Raw genomic sequence first — 22,213 nt, forward strand, 5'->3', positions numbered from 1 at the left:
AAAGAAGACGTGAGACGACAGTCAGGTTGCTGTGCTGCTGGGGCCTTAAGGAGCCATATCCGCTCAATTCCTGGCCGATGTCTTTTATTTTGATATCCCCACCGGAAGCTCCATCAGCGTGATTTCCGCTAACTTGACGCCGGTCAGCGGTGGTGACAGAGGCTCCGTTTCCTCTGGAAACACCGGCCAGATTCGGCATTTCCCAGCCGGTTAACCGCCTAAAATGACAGATAAGAGGATTTAACGGAGACTAGCGGAGCCCCGGGCATTGAAAAAGGTAAAATGAACCGTTAAAATGTCCCGGTTTGTCCCAGGTTACCAGCCTCACACACTAACTAAAGCCTGCTAACGGCAGCTAGCTGCTGCTAGCTCGGCCACTTTCCTTGTGTTTTCCCCAGAGCCCGTTTTATCCTCACTTCAACCCTCAACCTTCCCGCTCTCTGTTAGCCTCCCTTCGTGTTCCGTCACTGAAAACCTTGCTGTGACGAAATAAAACCGTCATAATGATGCTATAAAAAGCTGACAGCGTAAACAGGTTCAGATTTACTGGAACATTTCTGGGATGTTACCAGTGGGATGGATGAAGTCTCGCGAGAGAACACGAGAGACTTTATGTTCTCAGAAGTTTAGTCAGAAAGATGTTCATAAGAAATATTTCAGCTGAAGATAATAAAATATATATATCATCATGTATATATCACACACGTTTCATGATTAATTTAGTTCTGAATTCTTTTTTTTTTGTTGTTGTAGCGTTCATGAGTCTCAGGTTTGTTTACACAACACAGACACATTGATTAAGATGTTTATAATAATGGCACAAAACATTTCAAAGACAAAAGTCTTCAAATTCATTTTATGGTTTCTTTAATATTAATGACATCAGAACATTGTGTTTGTAGGAATTATTGGCTCAATAAAGGTTTGTGCTGGTGACATTGTTATTGTTTATGACATTAAATGTAAATATTTTTAAAACAGAAATCAATGAAACATTGATTTAGATCATTGTTTAACTTAGTTCACTTCATTATTATTTACTTATTACTTTCTCCCTCTCAGTCGTCACGATGCTCACGCGACCGCTGACACTGACTGACAGTGAGGACAGGGGGCGGGGCTTGGTAGCAGTGACTTCGCATCCTCCTCTCCCATTGGCTGCTGCTGCTGCTGATGATGATGAGACGCAAACAGGTGGGTGTGTTTTTTTTGTAATTCCTTTTTAAATTTATTTTATTTATTGATTACATATTGATCTGTTATTGGTTTATTGTTGGTCAGTTGGTCTATTATTGATCACATTGATCTGTTACTGAATATTTGTACAGTGGAACCCCGACTTACGAAGTGAATTCGTTCCAGAGGGTCTTTTGTAAGTCAAAATTTTCGTATGTCGAAGCACCTTTTTCCCTATAAATAGCGTAATTCGTTCTGGCCCCCTACCAGTCGTGATATTTGAAAAAAAAAAACACTAAGAATATTCCAAAATACAATCTGAAATGAAGAAAATAATTTATGAATGATAAATGTATTAATAAATATCAATAAAATAAATTATGTTTGTACCTTTTGAGTGAGGCGATGCTGGCTGAAGACGAAGTTCTTGGTGGAGGAGGAGGTTGTGGAGGCTGAAGGAAGCATACGTATGCATGCATACATACGTACGTGTACATGTACATAACATTATGGAATTTAATTCTAAACATTAAAACTAAAACTTACATTTACGTTAATTAATGTACGTACGTACACTGTGCAATGATATTTTTTAAAACATTTTTTTAAACGTATGATTTTTTTTAAAAAAATTCTATTTTATAATTTTTTTTTAAATTTCGGTCGCGGCAAATTTCAAATTAATGTGTATGTTCCTGTATTTGTGGGATTTCGTCACGCGGGCATTTTGCCGTACCACGGGCAGAAATATTGCCGTTAAGTGCCTTCGTAACTTGAATTTTTCGTTAAATGGGGTCTTCGTAAGCCGGGGTTCCACTGTATTCAGATTTTTTAGCTGTTAATATTCAAAGTGAGATTTAGGCGAGATGTGTGTTTACATGCAGAGTCAGAGAGAGAGAACTGACTGCTGTTTCTTCTCCTGCAGGAGTTTTCTCCCCTCCTGCACCTCCTTGGAGCTCCTCTTCTTCCTCCTCCTCATCACCTTCCTCTCCTCCTCCTCCTCTGTGTGTCTCCTTTGCTCCCTCTGTAACTCCTTGTGCCTCTTTTTTCTCCTCTTCATCTCCGTTCATTCCTCCACCTGCACCTCCTCCTTGTGTCCCTCCTCCTCCACCTCTGTCCTCGACATGTTTCTCGACTCCACCTCCTCTTGCCCTCCCGCCTCCTTCTTTCTTGTCCCTTCCATCTGTCTGTACTCCACCTCCTCCATCCCCACCTCCTTCACTTTGTCCTCCACCTCCTCCTTTATGGTCTCCTACAGCTCCTTCTCCTCTTCCTCCTGCTCCCCCTCCTCCCTGTTGCACCTGCTCCTCCCTTCTGCCTCGCCTCCTCTCAGCTCACCGGTTGGAGGTGCGGCGCCTCCTACGCGGAGCTCTTGCCTCCATCGGTCGCCGGCTGGACTCTTTGGAAAGGAGGAGCAGGAGGAAGACGAGGAAGAAGAGGAGCAGACAGAGAGGAGAAGAAGAGGAGGAGGCAGGAGCAGCCTGTTCTCCTGGTGAGTTTTGTCTCCTGCTTAATGTTGACAGACAGTTTACAGTCAGTGAACGAGTCGGTGAACGAGTCAGATTAAGTTAATAATCTATTGAGGAAGTTGTGGAGTTGTGGTTAATCAGTCGTTTATTCACCAAACACAAAAGCAAGTACAACAGTGGTAAAAACTTTCCTAGCCCCGACAACTCCGTTGCCATGGTTACTCACTGACAATTCTTCGTTGCTATGGTTATTCACTGATGCTTACAGGGGGCCTTGCCTAGAGTCCTCAAGAGAGAGAGTGGCGACGATGGAAGTTCAAAACAGTGGTGAATCACGTGGTCCATGTAGCCTCCAAAAGTTTCCGGAAGTGCTTAGCGGGCAATAGAAAACACTAGGAAAACCACGAGAATCAGTAGTTAATGGTCAATAAATGCTTTGCTTTGCAAATTTTATATGCTTGTGTTAATTGATTCGAAATCCGTTATGTTTACTAAACCTATAAAGCAATAAATTTGTAATATTTTCCATTGTTTTATACTTACTTTATGACTTGAGCGAGGCAGACTAACAGTCTTACAGACAAGTCTGGACTCACAGCAGCATTATGATAATAACTGTTCTAATAGGAAATCCGTGGCAAATGAATTAATTTTTTATTTGAATTCATTGCAAATAAATGGAATTCTATCACTATTTGTTAACTATTCTTACTTATCCCAAACTTACTCTACTCATTGATGCATAATTAATCACAGAGTCTTGTTTTTCCCAATGCACTTACCACAATGAATTCCTTAAAAACAGTATCTAAAGTCAAACAGATCAGCAGTCAAGCTGTTTGTGTCACCATGGTATGCTGTGCTGCATGGGGATACTCCAATCACTCAGAGAAATGAATGTAGCATGGGTGGCTAAAGTCAGAAGTACCAATTTAACCACCTTCAAAGATTTAAACAACAAAAAAATGTGTGGGCTAATCATCTCTCTATAAAAGCAAGAAATCTCTGTCTGTCTGTCTGTCAGGATCAGACTGACCTGAGAGTTTCAACATGGCTGCTGTTTGGTTCAAGGGTGTGCAATGTCACATTTGTTTGGTCTGCAGTGATACCATTAATAAATTATTTCATAAATGTTTTACAAATTCCACAGAGCATTGTCCACCGTAGCCACCGCAGTCACGTGTGCACCAGAGCCAATCACTGCAGAGCTCACTTCCACGACAACAAGCAGATTTATACTAGTGATGGGAACGGCAGTTCTTTTTACTGAACTGAATCTCTAGGATCCGTTCAGTAAAATTATTCGTTCAAAAGATTTGTTCACTGAATCGTTCAGTGCTCTCCAACTCCCTGAACTGATAAGCAGCCAAATGATCCGTCATTCAGTTAATAATTCAGCCCTGAGGTTCACGTTCACTTACTGAGGGACGGTGCGCAATCATTCGCGGGAGACGCAGTGCTGCTCTGAGTATACATGCACTAAAATTATTACACAGTGAAAGTGTCCTCTGTGCACAGTAAAATCACTTAACATGATGCTACACGGATGTTAGCAACACAGCGCTAATTTTAGCAGTACCGTTACTGAACGTGAATCATCTCCTCTGCCCTGGCTGGGTGGGTGACACAGCGCCACTTTCAGCACAGTACCTGAACGAGAATCATGTCCTCAGTGTTATATCTTCACTGTGTGTTATTAGGATAACAATGATTTCTCGGACCACGACGTAACGTTGAGGATTTATTTATAGCGGCATAACTTCCAGCACATGGCTAGTTCGTCAACAACAACAACAAGGCGCGCATTGCCCATAATGCACCTGGTGCATGACCACTACGGGTCCTATTATAACCCAAAATACACAACATCTCCTCCCCTCTTACAAAGGATTTACTACAGAATAAACAGGTGATCTACTCAAAAACTTCCGTCTTCACTGGAACATGACAGAAATAACATCACAAACATTTCACCTTTTCTTTTATCCCTTATTAACTGTATGGTTATAACAACAACTCTTTTTTAATTACTAACTTGGGAGTTAGGGTAGACTACCTCAACCTTCCCCATGACCCATGGGGATTATTCTGCCCCGTTCACTTGGGTCAGGTACTGTCTAATAACTCAGACGAACAGGAGGCCGCCGCTCTCTGTTGGGGTATCGGCGGTCTGTGGGAACGTCAGTCTGTGTGCTCTCTTGTGGAGCATTTGTTTCTGGCACTGAAGATATCTCAGTCTCTCTTGCAGTCTCATTTACAGTGGGAACCACTTTTCCTGATGTGGTGGAGTTCTCTACTTGCATGTGTGGATGAACTGATGAGTTGATGAGTGCATTTTTAAGATCTTCAAAAGACCTTTCTGCAGACACTGGTGCGGTCTGTAGTAGCTGATCCACGTGCCTTCTCCACACTCCATCAGCAACCTGTACTGTATATGAAACTGGTCCAGTTTGTGCGATAACAGTTGCAGGAACCCACTTGTGTTCTCCTCGGTAGTTCCTGGCCAGCACTGATTCGCCGGAGCTGAAGACTCTGTCCTTGACCTGTTGACCCCTGCACATAATTTGTTTCTCTTGTTGTTTTTGCACAGTGTCCTTCACAGTTGAGGGTTTCAAAAGATCAAAGGTAGTGCGCAGATCTCGCTTGAACAATGCGTTGGCAGGAGATGTCCTTGTGGTTGCATGTGGACTGTTCCGGTAGTTAAGCAGAAACTTGTGCAGTCTCTGATGCAGTGTTCCTTGGCCTTGTGATGTTTTCAGTGCGTGTTTCATTGTCTGAACAAACCTTTCTGCAAGGCCATTTGTTGCAGGATGGTATGGAGCTGATGTAATGTGCTGCACTCCATTAGCCTGCAGAAAAGCCTCCATTTCCTGTGAAACCAGTTGAGGTCCATTGTCAGAGACTAGCTGTGTAGGAGATCCAAACCTACTGAACATTTCTCCTAGTGCTTCTATGGTCTTCTCAGTGGTGGTTGTTTTCATGATGGTCACTTCAGGCCATTTACTGTGCGCATCAACAGCTACAAGAAACATTTTGTCCTCGTATGGACCTGCAAAGTCAATGTGCACACGATGCCATGGCTCCTGTGGGAACTCCCAGGGATGGAGAGGAGCTAGTGGTGGGTTGTTTCGGACCTTATGATACGATGAACAGCTTTTAGCTATCTCCTCAATCTGTTTGTCCATATTTGGCCACCAAAAATAGCTTCTTGCTATTTCCTTCATTCTCACTATTCCACTGTGTCCTGCATGAAGTTGCTTCAACAGTTTTGTTTGAAGTGACAGGGGAATAATGACTCTCCTCCCCCACAGCAAACATCCCGCCTGAACAGAAAGCTCCGCCCGCTTTCCAAGGAAGGCCTTCAAGTTTGCATCCTCACCTGCAGGAAGACCCTTAATGATCCAGTCCATCACTGCTGACAACACAGGGTCATTCCTGGTCGCCTTTTTCACCTGCACAGCTGAAACAGGTGCAGTCTCTACCTCCCTGAAGTAGAGGATCTCAACAGTGTCCGAGTCAGGTTTTTTAACAGGAAGAGGTAACCTGGACAACCCATCTGCATTGCAATGAGACTCCGACTTGCGATACTTTATGTCATATGAGTGTCCTGACAATATCAACGCCCACCTCTGGAGACGAGAAGCAGCAAGAGATGGAATCCCTGTGTAAGGTCCCAGGATGGTTGTGAGAGGTCGATGGTCAGTTAAAAGTGTAAACTTCCTACCGTACAAGTACTGGTGAAATTTCCGAACACCAAATACAATGCTCAGAGCCTCTCGTTCCAGCTGAGCATAGTTGGTCTCTGCCGTGTTTAATGTCCTTGATGTGAAAGCAATTGGCTTTTCTTCGCCGTTTGGCAGAACGTGGGAAATCACTGCCCCTACCCCATAAAGAGAAGCATCACAGGCAAGCTGAATTGGGAACTTAGGATTGAAGTGGGTTAGCACCTCAGATGCAGTCAGTGAATCCTTTGCCTTTTGGAAGGCCTCTTGACAGCTTGCTGTCCACTTCCATGCTTCCTCTTTGCGTAGCAGGTTATGCAGTGGTTTCAGGAGTGATGCCAAGTTGGGTATGAACCGTCCATAGTAGTTCAACAGTCCTAAGAAAGACTTTAACTGGCTGACATTTTGTGGTGGGGGTGCATCCACAATTGCTGTGATCTCCGAAGGTGCAGTGTGTAGTCCATTTGCGTCAATCATGTGACCTAGATATTCCACAGATGACTGGAAAAAGTCACATTTCTCCTTACGGACTCTCAATCCGTATTCCTTCAGTCTCTGAAGGGTCGCATCCAGGTTGCGCAGATGTTCTTCATCATCTGCTCCTGTACACAGGATATCATCCAAGTAACACTGCACTCCAGGTAATCCACTCAGGATCTGATCAATCGCTCGCTGAAACAATGCTGGAGCTGATGTGATGCCAAAAGGCAACCTGCAGTATCTGAAAAGTCCCTTATGTGTGTTGATAGTCAACATTTCACGTGACTGCTCTTCAACGTGCATTTGCAGGTAAGCCTGGTTGAGATCTATTTTGCTGAACTTTTGTCCCCCACTCAGGCCAGCAAATAAGTCATCAATCAGAGGGAGAGGATACTGCTCTGCTGTCAATACAGGATTCACGGATACCTTGAAGTCTCCGCAGATCCGGATTCCTCCATCCTTTTTAGGAACTGGAACGATAGGCGTGGCCCACTCGCTGGTTGTAACCGGCTCCAGAACACTATTCTTGACCAGTGCGTCTAAGTCAGCCTCCACCTTGGGCCGAATGGCGTACGGCACAGGTCTAGCCTTCATAAAGACTGGCTTGCTGTCAGGTTTGACATGCAGCTTCACTGTCATTTTTTTCATGCTGCCCAGTTCCTCACGAAAAACCTCTTTGTGCTTTTCCAGTATGGCCTGCAGCTGGGAGGAACCATGCGACAGCTTCCTCACTTCTTGCCAGTTGAGTCTGATTGCTTTGAGCCACACACATCCCATTATAGCAGGGCAGTTCTTCTGCGTAACATACACAGGCAGCTTAGCAGTTTGATCATTGCATTGAACAGTCACCTCCGTCATTCCTTTCATAGGCACTCGATGTCCAGTATACCCTTTAAAAACTGTGTCGGAGGGTTTGAGTGGAAGGTGCTTCAGAAACTTCCTGTAGACATTATATGACACTAATGATGCTTTTGAACCTGTGTCAATCTGCATTTTTACAGAATGTCCTTCCAGTTTGGGCTTGACCCAAAAGCCGTCTGAGGTGTCATCCACCTTCAGTATTCGCACAGTATTTATTGCAGACGACACTTCTTCATCTGAGGAATCACTTGCTCTGTCCTCATGAAGCTTAACTGTGTGAACATGTCTTTCCTTTTTTAATTTTGCAGTGCCTCTTTTATTTCCAGTCTTTGAGCCCTTATCCTTGCTCTTTTTGTTCCTGCATGCTCGTGCTACATGGCCTTTTTTTCCACAGTTGTTGCAATCCATTTCCTTGCACCAGCAATCATTAGCAAGGTGTCCTAACTTGCCACAGCGGAAACACGGTCCTTGTGTATTTGCTTTACCACTGTCAAGTTTGTGTACTCTGTCTGTAGCATGTAGAGCATGGGCTTCTTTCGACGCCATTTCCATGGTCACACTGATATTAATTGCCTTCTCAAGAGTCAAGCAAGTCTGTCTCTTAATGTGTCATTTAAAACATCTTTAAACTCACAGTGTTCAGCTAATTTTCGTAACGATGCAACAAACATCGTAACAGACTCACCCTCTTCTTGGTTTCGCTTGTGAAACCTGAATCTTTCAGCGATCATGAGGGGCTTGGGCGAGAAATGTTTAGTCAGTGTGTCCCCAATCTCTTTGAAACTTTTACTGCCTGGCTTTGCTGGTTGCAGAAGGCTCCGTAGCAGGTTAAAAGTCTTTGGGCCTATCACACTCAAAAAAATGGGCACCAATTTATCATCGTGTATTTCATTAGCCGCAACGAAATATCCAAAACGCTCCGTATATGAGCTCCATTGCTCTGTGCTTTCGTCGAAGGGACCGATTGAGCCAATAACTCCAGCCATTACTCGGCTCCTGGTTGAATGGCGCTCTTCCCCTCACAACTGTTCCTTCTCGTATCGTCTTTTTTTTTTTTTTTTCCCGCGTTACTCACAGAGTTTTCCTTTGTCGTCTTTTCCGCTGCTCACTCCTCCCCGTTTCGCTGAAAAAAATCGGCATCCACCGCCGCACACCGGGTGACACCTGCGCCGTCTAACACCGGGTCAGCGCGAGGCATTGGCAGGAAAAAAACAGTTCAAAACTCTGTACTGTCGCGGACTGCAGCGCCGGTCCAGTCGTCCTCGTCGCCACTTTTTGTTATATCTTCACTGTGTGTTACTAGTATAACAATGATTTCTCGGACCACGACGTAACATTGAGGATTTATTTATAGCGGCATAACTTCCAGCACATGGCTAGTTCATCAACAACAACAAGGCGCGCATTGCCCATAATGCACCTGGTGCATGACCACTACAGGTCCTATTATAACTCAAAATACACAACACTCAGCGTCAGTTCTCTGCCTGAGGTAGGTTCGCGAATCATGAACGAATCACAGCGCGAACGAGAATCACGTCCTCACAGTTCTCTGAGTGAGTCGCAGCAGTTCCACTCCCGGCTGGCATGATTGCGGCTGAGCTCAACTGAACTGAGAAAGGAACGAATCAGTCCATGAAGTGATCCCGTTCACTTCATTTACTGAAAAGATTTGTTCGTTCGAACGACACGTTCGCGACCGACACAACACTAATTTATACCTGCAGAGACGTGAGCTGGACCGGGATATTGCCGGTGGTTCGGTCCCGTTCTGTGCGTCTAAACTGACTGTTGTGGATTAATGAGACTAAACAAGTCCGGACCGAGTCTGTTCCGGTCTGAGGAGATCCTGAGACGCAAGGACAACAAAGTGGAATCAGAATCTGTGGATGTTCGTGTGTAGCTAGCTGCTAGCTGCTAACACGGCCCACTTCCCGAGTTGGCGGACACGCCGGCAGGTCCAGAACCGGACATAGGGTAAATAATGTCCGCCACGCTTTTTTGCAAACATTGCCGTCACGTTTGCTTTGTGTCTGGTGCAGGAAGAAATGGTAAAAATGGGCTTTTGTCACGAAAATGTCCAAGCAGCAAGTTTGGTTGTTGAGGAACAGGAAGTTGTGGGAGGGACGGAGGCGGATGAGTGACAGGCAGCGACGGTCGGTGTAGAGACAGACAGCGATATTGAGAGTTGAGAGATTTGTGACATTTAGCGTGTTTGGAGTGTGTAGTTAGTGTGTTATGTAGTGTTTGGTGTTATGTGTTTAGTGTGTAGTGGAGTTTTTGTTTAATGAGTCAAAACAATGAGGAGATGCTGAATGTGGAGCAGGCAGTGCAGCTCTTCATTCAGCTGGAAGGACCTCAGGCAGACCTGAGCACTGCCTGCATTTAAATGTAAATAGTTACATATAACTTTGTACATTTTTAAAATTTATGCACATATTTAGCAAACAACAATTTATATTTGCATTATAAGTAATAAAAATGGTTTGTTAAACACAGTAAAAAATTTTTTTACTTTTTCTACTCGGATTTTATGATTTTTTTTTGTGATTTTAGGCCCATTGTGTTAATACAGTATGTCAAAATAAAAAAAAATAACTGTACAGTCACACATGTGAGGTTGTGCTGAAAATAATGACACCAAGTAAATAGTTTTTAAGGTGAGATATAATGGCAAAATCAAAAATGGTAAAAATCGGCCAGTTATACCCTGGAATATCGGATTTCACAACAAACCTAAATATCCCTGATGTCCCACCTTCAAACAGCCTCATTTGGCCTCCATGAAAAAGCTACTTAACCTCCCACTTTTCTATAGGAATACATACTTCCTACAGGCACTGCACTAGTATTCAAACAATGCGTTTGCACCTCGACACACTTTCAAATACCACACCACTGGGAAGTTTAAGATTGTTTTAATTAAGAACACAGAACAGGAAAAACAATGCAAAAACCAAGGGAAGGGAAGGACAAAGACCGGTTCCTCCCTCGTGGAGCGTCCAAACGCAGTGAGTGTGTTGGAGAAGGAAGCTCTGGCACGCTCCAGCAGGCTTCCATCATGCTGTCGAGTAAAAGAAAAGATCATAAGGAGACTTATTAGGTTGAAGTTGCAGATTGAAGCAAAAAAAAAAAAAAGGAAGGGAAAAAACAACACTTAAAAAATGGCCATCTTGGAAGCAAGAGCCAAATCAAAAAAGTGAAAAAGAACAGTGTCCTAGGTTCAACATCAAGCAACCCCAGAACAGCTGACAGTGTTTCTGGACAAAGCCAGCATCACTGCCCCTCCACCTACCTGTATCCTGCAAACATCACTGTTCCACCAACTACCAGAACCCAGCTACCAAGTGTCTGCTGTGCAGGGGTGGATTATATTCATCAGTGTTGCTGATATTTTGCCCTCTCCATTAAAATACTTGAAGGCAAAATATAAGCAACAATTGTTGAGATAATGCAGTCCAGCCCAGCACCACCACCCACTCTGACCTCAACAAATAACATAGAGTAGAATGAACTCCTTTCTGATAATGTCAACAAAAAATGAACATGTATATGATTTATAAAAGCAGAATTTATGGCACAGCTGTTTTACTGCACTGCATGATGTTGCACAGGTGTATCAAACAATATGACTAATAGCAATAGTTATGTGTAGTATTATTCCTTCAATAACATTGCAAGGTAATAACAATTTAGTGTGATTTATTATGCCTGACCCAACTTACTATGTCTCCAGTCTCACTGTGGTCCACTCAGTACTTCTGGCCTGCAGCATCACTGGAGCTCCACAGCAAAGTGCTCCTACTGTAGGTTCCCAAATATGTGCAAGATGATGTCACCTTTAAGGGACATTTGTTTAGTGTGACTGCTTGAAAAACATCACATTCATCATGATTTCAGTCTCCCTATTGTCTACTCTGCACTCCTGGCCTGCAGCATGCAAAATAAAGTTGTGAAATGGCATCACTGCACCTATATTCAAATATCAAATAAAAACTGACTGCCCTAATATAGTAGGCTATTGTATAATTGTATGGGCTGCAATACTTCACAAAATAGCTCTCTTAAGCTAGAAACATAATGACGATGGCATTGAGTCAGTGCAATGCGGTGGTGGAGAGACATTATGAGCTCACAGTCCTGAATCAATGTCCTCATATCATAATCTTCACCCATCATTATCAGCCTCGGTGATATTAAATTGATGTTTAACTACAATCTCACTCCCTACACATTAACCTCGCTAGTATAAATTGACAGCGTTGGATTAAGTAGTATTTAGAGAACAGAGTTTACAATTTAGCCTGTTGCATGTGTTGCTATTGTTATCCAGTATGCTATCTTAGACTTTTATCTGTTAATATTCTCTGAATCTTCTAATCTAGATGGGGACAGTTCGCCAACATACATAATCACTCATGTCAATTTAATTTCGGATGCACCAATGATGTGAAAATGCCATTCTTTAAACATTTTACCTTGAACAAGTGTTGCTCCGACCGTGTGCTTCATAAGAATTCCATTGAGCGGAAGTTAGCGAAAGCTAGCGAAAGCTAACTTCCGGGAACTTCTGTGGGGCTTCATGCTCCACCATTGCTGTGAAAAAACCGAAGGTGGCGCCACTCTCTCTCTGTAGGACTCTTGCCTCCCCCACCAGTCAGTTGTGAGTGAGACGGAAACTAACCAGATGGTGAATTATGTCCGTTCAGCGCACTACGGTATTAATATCATTTTATGTGAATATTATATGAATTGGATCACTAATGTCTTTCTCTTTTTACTGGTCTTTAGGTTTGACTGTCTTCCCCCTCAGCTCTGCCTCCTTGTGTAGCCCCACCCACCTCCCACCTGTTACCACCTCCTCTTCATCATCCTCATCCTCATCATCAGACTGTGAGGACTCAGCCACACCTCCCCTCTCCAGTATGAGCCAATCAGCTCAGAAGAGCAGGAGGAGGAGCAGAGGAGAGGAGGAGGAGGTGGGAAGGGGGAGGAAGAGGAGGAGGAACAACAGAGGAAGAGGGAGGAGTTTTTCTCCAGAAAACAGAGAAGAAGACGAGAAAGAAGAGGAGGATGCGGGGAGATTTGTGGGACGGATGGCGGTGTCCTTCAGAGGAGGAGCAGAGGAGGAGGAGCAGGAGGCGCCACTCACTCTGCACAACTTCAACCACAGAAAACACAGAAGAAGAGAGTGGCGAGGAACCAGCCAATCAGAAAAGGCTGTGAACATCGTCAGGCAGAATGGCTACAGAGCACCGCTGCTACTCCACAGGTACGTGTTTAATAACCAATACTAATCAATATGTAAAATTGTACATAGTTAAACCTCAGATCATTCAGTTTAATTTATATTTGAATAATAAATAAATGAGTGTATGAGTGTATGATTAATGCTAAAGAAACTGCAACATTCAGAATCACTATTCCTTCATTGTCCGACAAACGGGGACAGGTGTTTGCCACAGCAGCCAGAGGAGAGAAGCGTTTTAAAAAACAATAACAATATTTAAGAAATAAACAGTGTAATTAAAAGGTAACCAAGAGACTAGAACTCATATATACATATAATAAAAATAAATAACTTGGTTTATAAAGTGCTTTGACAGAACAAAGCAAGAATACAATTTACAATTACAAAGGACGATAAAACAGATTGCACAAAATACTTGAAATAAGACGTAATGATACAAATTAGTAAAGTAAGTGAAATAATAGAGATGAAATAAATAAAGTAGGCGAAATAAAAGAAATGGAATAAATAAAATAAGAATTCAGCGACAGTTGGCGTAAAAATAAACATAAAAGCACCACATCACATAAAGGCAAGTCTATAAAAATGGGTTTTAAGAAGTGATTTAAAATAATTTATCGACCCTGCGAGCCTCATCGCAGGGCGCTCCAAAGTTGAGGGGCCCTGATGGCAAAGGCACGGTCCCCTTTAGTTTGTAGTCTAGACTTCGGAATGGTTAGGAGGATCTAAGGCTGCCAGCTGGCTCATAGGGAATTAAAATATTTGTGATATGGCTCTTAGCCAGACCTGAGCGTGCTTTAAAAGTGATCAGTAAAATCTTAAAATCAATTCTAAAACAGACAGGGAGCCAGTGGAGGGAAGCTAATATTGGAGTGATGTGTTGACGTCTGTTAAAACCTGTAAGTATCCAAGCTGCTGAATTCTGAACCAGTTGGAGGCGAGAGAGTGATTTTTGATTGATGCCGGAGAGAAGGGAGTTGCAGTAATCTAGTCTGGAAAAGATGAATGTGTGAATGACTTTTTCCAGATCGGGGGGTATGAGCATGTGTTTTATTCTACAGACAGACTGTAGTTGATAGAAGCAGGACTGGACCAGTTTATTGACATGAGGGATGAAAGTCAGCTCTGCGTCAAAAAGTACACCGAGGATTCTTGCAGTGGGATTTATGTTGATGGAGAGGGGACCTAGGGCTTGGTGATAACGACTAATACTGTTGGGGGGGTGAACAATGTGATTTCTGTTTTGGTGTTGTGGGTTAGGGTTAGCTGTAAGAAATGTTGGGCCATCCAGCAGTTAATATCTTTAAGACAGTCAAAGATAGCAACTAGGCTTCCAGGGTCACCGAGCCTCAGCTCACATCATGGTGATTTATAATCTGGCCAAGTGGGAGCATATAGATAGAAAATAAAACGGGACCTAAAATAGAACCTTGCTGTACACCACAGGTAATTGGAGATGTAGTTGGGGAATAATTACCTGTGGTGACCGAGAAGGTTCTGTCTGAAAGGTATGAATAAAACCAACTAAAAGCAGTATCCTTGATGCTGACCCAGGTTTTCAGGCGGTCTAACAAAATGGCATGATCAACAGTGCCAAACGCTGCACTTAAATCTAAAAGAATTAAAATTGCACTCCCTCCCATTTCTGCTACTAAAAGAAGGTTGTTGGTTACCTTCAGGAGGGCAGTTTCTGTGCTGCATGAAGCTCTAAAACCTGACTGGAACTTCTCAAAGATGTTGTTGTGAGACATGAAAGCTAAAAGTTGTGTAGAAACTACTTCCTCTAAAATCCTGGATAAAAACGGAAGCTTAGAAATTGTTAAGAACAGAAGGGTCGAGGTTTGATTTCTTTAAAAGAGGCTGGACCACAGCATGTTAAAAATAGAGTGGGAAAATGCCACTTTTTAGGGAGCTGTTAATAATCATTAAAATACTGGGTCCAACAGTGTCGATAGCTTCTTCAAGAAACTTGGTGGGGATAAAATCGAGGCTGTAAGTAGCTGGTTTCATTTGTCAAATGAGTTTAGTTAAAAAGGGCAGTGAAACCGGTTCAATCCCATTGGAACACAACATTGTACAAAATTAACATTAACATGAATCATAACCAGTTTGACAGTGAATTGTTATTTACAGATAATAATAAATATGGGTATTTATAAAAAATGATCATATAGTGCAAACTAAAATGAGAAAGAGATGAGTCATGAATGCTACTGGGAGCAGAGCTGGTTCGACAGCAGACTGAGGTACCTCTCCTTCACACACCTGGACCTGCGGTACCTCTCCTTCACACACCTGGACCTGCGGTACCTCTCCTTCACACACCTGGACCTGCGGTACCTCTCCTTCACACACTTGGACCTGCGGTACCTCTCCTTCACACACCTGGACCTGCGGTACCTCTCCTTCACACACCTGGACCTGCGGTACCTCTCCTTCACACACCTGGACCTGCGGTACCTCTCCTTCACACACCTGGACCTGCGGTACCTCTCCTTCACACACTTGGACCTGCGGTACCTCTCCTTCACACACTTGGACCTGCGGTACCTCTCCTTCACACACCTGGACCTGCGGTACCTCTCCTTCACACACTTGGACCTGCGGTACCTCTCCTTCACACACCTGGACCTGCGGTACCTCTCCTTCACACACCTGGACCTGCGGTACCTCTCCTTCACACACCTGGACCTGCGGTACCTCTCCTTCACACACTTGGACCTGCGGTACCTCTCCTTCACACACCTGGACCTGCGGTACCTCTCCTTCACACACTTGGACCTGCGGTACCTCTCCTTCACATTTGGACCTGCGGTACCTCTCCTTCACACACTTGGACCTGCGGTACCTTTCCTTCACACACTTGGACCTGCGGTACCTCTCCTTCACACACTTGGACCTGCGGTACCTCTCCTTCACACACCTGGACCTGCGGTACCTCTCCTTCACACACTTGGACCTGCGGTACCTCTCCTTCACATTTGGACCTGCGGTACCTCTCCTTCACACACTTGGACCTGCGGTACCTTTCCTTCACACACCTGGACCTGCGGTACCTTTCCTTCACACACTTGGACCTGCGGTACCTCTCCTTCACACACCTGGACCTGCGGTACCTCTCCTTCACACACCTGGACCTGCGGTACCTCTCCTTCACACACTTGGACCTGCGGTACCTCTCCTTCACATTTGGACCTGCGGTACCTCTTCTTCACACACTTGGACCTGCGGTACCTCTCCTTCACACACCTGGACCTGCGGTACCTCTCCTTCACACACCTGGACCTGCGGTACCTCTCCTTCACACACCTGGACCTGCGGTACCTCTCCTTCACACACTTGGACCTGCGGTACCTCTCCTTCACACACCTGGACCTGCGGTACCTCTCCTTCACACACCTGGACCTGCGGTACCTCTCCTTCACACACTTGGACCTGCGGTACCTCTCCTTCACACACCTGGACCTGCGGTACCTCTCCTTCACACACCTGGACCTGCGGTACCTCTCCTTCACACACCTGGACCTGCGGTACCTCTCCTTCACACACCTGGACCTGCGGTACCTCTCCTTCACACACCTGGACCTGCGGTACCTCTCCTTCACACACTTGGACCTGCGGTACCTCTCCTTCACACACCTGGACCTGCGGTACCTCTCCTTCACACACCTGGACCTGCGGTACCTCTCCTTCACACACCTGGACCTGCGGTACCTCTCCTTCACACACCTGGACCTGCGGTACCTCTCCTTCACACACTTGGACCTGCGGTACCTCTCCTTCACACACCTGGACCTGCGGTACCTCTCCTTCACACACCTGGACCTGCGGTACCTCTCCTTCACACACTTGGACCTGCGGTACCTCTCCTTCACCTGCAGGTTGGACTGCTTGTCCATCATGTTACAACTGGCTCCTAGGCCGCAACAAAACATGGATAGTTGACGTGTGATGAAACAAGGCAGTTATGTTTATTGACTATAACACAAATTAAATGTACAATGGAGTGTGGAAGTGTATGTCAGTGGTGTGGGAGAGCGCTTGTATGCATTGTCAAAATGTGGGGTGCATGTTGTCCGGTGCAGAACAAAACAAAACAACAGCAGCAGGGTGTCGATCCTGAGGAAGAGAGAGTGAGGACTTGAACCAGCAGGCTTCAATCAGCTGCAGAGCCAGGCACAGGTGCTCCCAATCAGCCATCCACTGCAACCTGCAACACACAGGACACAGCCAAGGGCTGAGGGCCATTACAATCATCCTGCTCTCTCCCACCTCCTGCAGTGGGTCCAGAGGATCCCAGGATGGAGCTGGCCTTCTTGATACGTTTATCAAGTCTCCTCCTGCCTGCTGCTGCTCCAGCATACTACGCCATAGAAAATGGCTGATGCCACCACAGAGTCAGGAGTACCCCCAGAGAACTTTTGTAGATGAATGTGGGATGATTGGTGGGAGAAGTCTGCAGTGAACAGGAAAGGGGCCAGGACTGTTCCCTGTGGGGCCACCGTACTGCAGATTATTGTGTCCGGCATGTTTCCATATGGATGGCCCCTGAGGCTTTTCCAGACTCCACTGATGTTTCTCTGCTGCAGCTGGTTCTCCATCTTCCTCCTGTAGCTGTTCTTCCCCTCTCTGATCTTCTTGCTCAGCTCCTTCTGCAAAGCCTTCAGCTCCTCCTTGTTTCCTGAACTAAAGGCCCTCTTTTTCTCCTTAAGAAGGGCCTTTATGTTAGGATTAATCCAGGGTTTGCTGTAAGAAAAACACCGTACAGTCCTGGTGGGTACAGTGTTATCAACACAGAAGTTAATGTAGTCTGTTATGCAGCCTGTTAAACTGTCAATGTCCTCCCCATGAGGAACACACAGTTCTTCCAACACAGTTGAGTCAAAGCAGTCAGAGCCTCCTCAGACTTCTCAGTCCATAGTTTAACTGTGTGGGTTTCCACAGGTCACCTGTTTACGAGGGGCTTGTACACAGGCAGGAGATGCACCAGGTTGTGGTCAGATCTTCCCAGGGGAGGGAGGGGGGGATACGTTTTCCCCCTTCTTGCTGTTGGCATCAATAAGTCCAGTGTTTTATTGTCTCTGGTGTGGCAGGTTACATACTGTGCGCTCCAAAGAGAAGTGATTAAAAACAGTTAAAAAGTACAAAAGTACATATAAAAAGAGGAAAAAGCTCAAAAGTGAGCGAGAGCTGCTGTAACAGGCTTCCACTCACATGCGCCATCTTTGTAATCATTCTAAATAATGTAACTTTTTTTCTGCCTCCAGAATCTCCAGCTCATCTTCCCAGAATGCCTTGCGCCCCAGGCAGTCAGCTCAGATTGGTCAGACCTGCAGCCAATCAGAAGCACCCAGTGTCTCCTCAGGCCAATGGTGTTTCTCAGACTCAAACCCACCCCTCCGCCTCTCCTCCAATCACAGTACTTTCCATCTTTGGCTCTGTTCTTCCTCCTCCTCATCATCCTCCTTCATTAGCCCCGCCTCCATGCTGCGTCTGTCAACGGTTGCTGTAGAGACGGTATCAGAGTCAGTGAGGGGTGGAGCCTGTTGGAGCCCTCTGCGGCCTCTGAGGGACTGGACAGCCCCGCCCAGTCTGAGCAGTGACCACTGGTTGGTCGGCTTTCATATTTTCTTTAATTGTCATTAAAATTCATGATCAGTGAGCACTTAAAGATTATCTCTATGTCTGATTAAGTTTGATCAATTCTGAATTATTGAACATAAATTAAGCTGTTGTAATGTTTGTCTACACAGCTACGTCCGATTGCCGACCCCGAGGTAATTTTAACAACTCATTCAGTCACTTTCTATGGCATTTGTTGTTCGTTACATTCGTCTGTGCATGATGTTTTATTATGTTTACTAAAATTATATCTGTGTGTGTGTGTCAGTCCAACTTTTTCTGGTCGACGACATCAGAAGCAGTGGGCCAATCATAGCTCCCCGAGCTTCCACCTTCCCCGTCGACGGCCTCTGCCCCTGCCTTCGTGTTCAGCTAATGGACTGTCTGCTTCGCTTACCACTGGCCAATCAGCAGCGGGCTCTGAGTTTCTCAATAAGAACAGAGAGGTGAAGTTCCACTAATTGATGATTGGTTTGATATCAGTGTTCTGCTTTTTTCTTTACATTTTTTTAAGTGTGTGTTTCTGGTCGTGGTGCAGGTGGAGCTTTCAGTCTTTCTCACATATTTGACTGGCTTTCCCTTCTTTTTATCATGTTTATTGTCTTATCAGAGGGGGAAACGAGTCTCTCAAATCCGAATTCGCCGGGCGTCACCACGCGAGACGCCGCTCACACCGATGGGACTGCCGAAGGTTAAAAGGTCAGGAGAGAGCATGTCAATAGAAATCACGATAAAAAGTGATAAAAAACATTAAACTGAATAAAAAAAGAAAAAAAAACAACTTGTTTCAGGTTAAAGAAGAAAGAATTCAGTCTGGAGGAGATTTACACCAACAAGAACTACAAGTCCCCCACCACCAACAGGTAAAAACTACAAATCCCATATCAAAAAACATAGATCACTGTCCACTGTAGAGACTCCATCTCCCAGCATGCCTTTCTCTCTTCCTGCAGGAGTCTGGAGACAATCTTTGAGGAGCCGCGGGAAAAGGACGGTGCCCTGCTCCTGATTGGCCAGCAGAGAAGACGCAGGTTCCTCCTCTTTCCCGACTTCACCCAGCCTAGGAAGAGGAAGAGGCCGCAAGGTATGCTGGGTAATGTAGTTTATTGCGGACTACAGAACACAGACAGAAATAACATCAGAGGATTTTTACTGTCCACACCGTCCCTGTCCACACCAGACCAGGTTATTTTGCAACCCCCCCGGTACAACAATAGCGGTAGCGGGTGAGGGTGACGAACGTCCGTCCGACAAGAGCAACTAACTGTGGTCGCCCCTTCCGATCTACCATCTCTACCCCCCCCCCCCGATGACGGTGCGCCGCTACACTAAAAATTTCTGGGGAGAACCCTGTGATGCAATGTAAGTGTAATACATATGCCACAGCAATAGGTGGGGATGTAAGGTAAAACAGGAAGGCCGTTTTAACCAATCAAAATAGTTAAAAACCGGAAAGTGGAAACATTGCAAATACCAAAACACAAACAACAATGGCAACTCCCAAGAGTGCATTGTCTGTTTGCTATTTGCAAGAGGAGCAGTCTCCTTCGTTGCTCATCCAGGCGCCGCCGTTGTTGCAGCTGGACATGACAGCTAAACACAGCTGACAGCAAGCCAACAAACAACAACTTCGTCACGTCCAATTTAGCCAAGTTATCAAGCGAAGCTAGTTAACAACCTCTACCCACCTTCTCACTGTCGTTACTCTCTGTGTTTCCATTTCTGCATGTGCAATATTTACAGAGGCACGCGCTCAGCTCTGATTGGAAATATTTGCGGTTGTCATATCCGCACGCAACCGCTGAAACCTGAATCGGCCGAAAACCTCACCCTGGACTCCGGTTTCAAACAACAGTGGTTTCAGTGTTCCAAAAGCACGGTTGCATGTGGACAGAACAGTGAAACCAGGAACAAAACTTCACAGTTGCAAAATTAACAGGGCTGGTGTGGACAGCTCCTCAGTCAAACTCCTCCGACACAGAAACAACAAAATGTCTCTTTTGTTTTGTTGATCCACAGATGTCCTCAAGTTTCTGCTCTGAGCTCACTGAGGCTGTTTCACTGCAACCACATCAACAGTTACAATCATTAGTTTAATACAGTGAGCAGAGAGCGAACATTGTTTAAATCACCAAAAATACGCAGAGAATTAAGTTGTTGTCACTGTCAATGGCATAAAGGTCATAAATGTAAAAACGAAAGCAGTTCTTATCTGTCTCATTCAGGACCGGGACTTCCTGTTGCCATGGTACCCAGGAAAAGGGCAGCCGCTCGGCGTCACTGTCATAGCGGTGGCCACGATGACGAGTCGGACCTGGACGTGATGCTGGTGGAGCGACTGAGTGCGCTCGAAGACTTTCTTATACGGCAGGGCCTGGATGTGTGAGCTGTGACATCACTTCCTGTCAACTGACTAAAGGCCAAATAAACATAGCTGCTAGCATGCCTGCTCCTGCTGCGTTACCATGGCAACAACATTACCAAGGTCTGGTTGTGTCTGGTGTAGCAGGCCTTTTCTTTTTGCAGTGTACTTGATCATTTTTGTTTGGTTGTTTTTTTTTTGGTTTTTTTTTACAGTGTAGGCTGTTTAAAATGTGAATTTTCAGAAACATTAAATATTTTTAACAGTGTGGATGTTCAGGTGATCTGTCAGGAGGCCACACCCACAGCAGGGCACCGTTGGCGCAATTTTTTTTTCTTTTCTTTGGTAACATATGAAAACACTTTTCTGTAGAACTCTGCAGTACTGTGAGTACAGCTGCAGTACTGCAGTACTGTGTGAGAACAGCTGCAGTACTGTATGAGTACAGCTGCAGTACTGTGTGAGTACAGCTGCAGTACTGTGTGAGAACAGCTGCAGTGCTGTGTTGTGAGTACAGCTGCAGTACTGTGTGAGAACAGCTGCAGTGCTGTGTTGTGAGTACAGCTGCAGTACTGTGTGAGTACAGCTGCAGTACTGTATGAGTACAGCTGCAGTGCTGTGTTGTGAGTACAGCTGCAGTACTGTATGAGTACAGCTGCAGTGCTGTGTTGTGAGTACAGCTGCAGTACTGTGTGAGTACAGCTGCAGTACTGTATGAGTACAGCTGCAGTGCTGTGTTGTGAGTACAGCTGCAGTACTGTATGAGTACAGCTGCAGTACTGTATGAGTACAGCTGCAGTACTGTGTGAGTACAGCTGCAGTACTGTGTGAGTACAGCTGCAGTACTGTGTGAGTAGCTGTGTACAGCAGTACTGTGTGAGTTCTGCAGATAAGATGTATTTGGAGTTTATAAAGTGTAATATATATATTTCTGCTGAAAAGTGTCTATTTTTTGAATGAATAAAGTTTGTTTCTGCTCTCTGAGGTTAGTCTCTTTGTTGTTGATGAGTGAGCTGATGACAGCTGATCTGAGGTCTAGATCGGGAATAACTTCCTGTCTGTCAGCTGGTCCTGATGCTGATGTTATCAGCTGACATGAGTGGAGACTGACAGGTCAACAATGATTTCACAGAAGAAGAAGCTGAAATTATATGAATGATTGACGTCAAGTTCAGTAATTAATTAATGCTTTCCCACAGTGACAGCTGTCAGTTTCTCCTGATCAACAGGCTACATGTTAGCTGCTAACCAACAGCTCAGATCGGCTGTG

At 45.0% G+C, this 22,213-nt stretch overlaps 1 protein-coding gene and 1 long non-coding RNA gene across 2 annotated transcripts; one reads left to right on the forward strand and one right to left on the reverse strand.

The window, feature by feature from the left end:
• Positions 1 to 121: 121 nt before the first annotated feature.
• Positions 122 to 21,927, forward strand: wu:fi75a02 (serine/arginine repetitive matrix protein 2). The gene is made up of 11 exons (XM_037118283.1): positions 122 to 277; positions 1,063 to 1,194; positions 2,102 to 2,668; positions 12,500 to 12,980; positions 18,227 to 18,568; positions 18,713 to 18,736; positions 18,850 to 19,027; positions 19,192 to 19,280; positions 19,373 to 19,444; positions 19,535 to 19,665; positions 20,807 to 21,927. The coding sequence occupies exons 2-11, from the start codon at positions 1,071 to 1,073 to the stop codon at positions 20,965 to 20,967; spliced, it is 2,169 nt and encodes a 722-aa protein (XP_036974178.1). The 5' UTR covers positions 122 to 277; positions 1,063 to 1,070; the 3' UTR covers positions 20,968 to 21,927.
• LOC119030580 lies at positions 10,520 to 12,490 on the reverse strand. Its single transcript, XR_005078336.1, has 3 exons — positions 12,187 to 12,490; positions 11,434 to 11,547; positions 10,520 to 10,772 (listed from the first exon to the last, which is right to left on the reverse strand). It is a non-coding gene; the product is annotated as an uncharacterized LOC119030580 (long non-coding RNA).
• Positions 21,928 to 22,213: the final 286 nt, after the last annotated feature.

Source organism: Acanthopagrus latus, chromosome 12 (genome assembly GCF_904848185.1).
Source record: "Acanthopagrus latus isolate v.2019 chromosome 12, fAcaLat1.1, whole genome shotgun sequence".
NCBI classification, from domain to species: domain Eukaryota; kingdom Metazoa; phylum Chordata; class Actinopteri; order Spariformes; family Sparidae; genus Acanthopagrus; species Acanthopagrus latus.

Bases quoted from the DNA above. Each gene is read 5' to 3' on its own strand.
- wu:fi75a02 (XM_037118283.1), top strand. From the start codon at position 1,071: ATGCTCACGCGACCGCTGACACTGACTGACAGTGAGGACAGGGGGCGG. The intron at 2,669-12,499 runs GTGAGTTTTGTC...ACTGGTCTTTAG, and splicing joins AGGAGCAGCCTGTTCTCCTG to GTTTGACTGTCTTCCCCCTC. The intron at 19,028-19,191 runs GTGAAGTTCCAC...TTGTCTTATCAG, and splicing joins TTCTCAATAAGAACAGAGAG to AGGGGGAAACGAGTCTCTCA.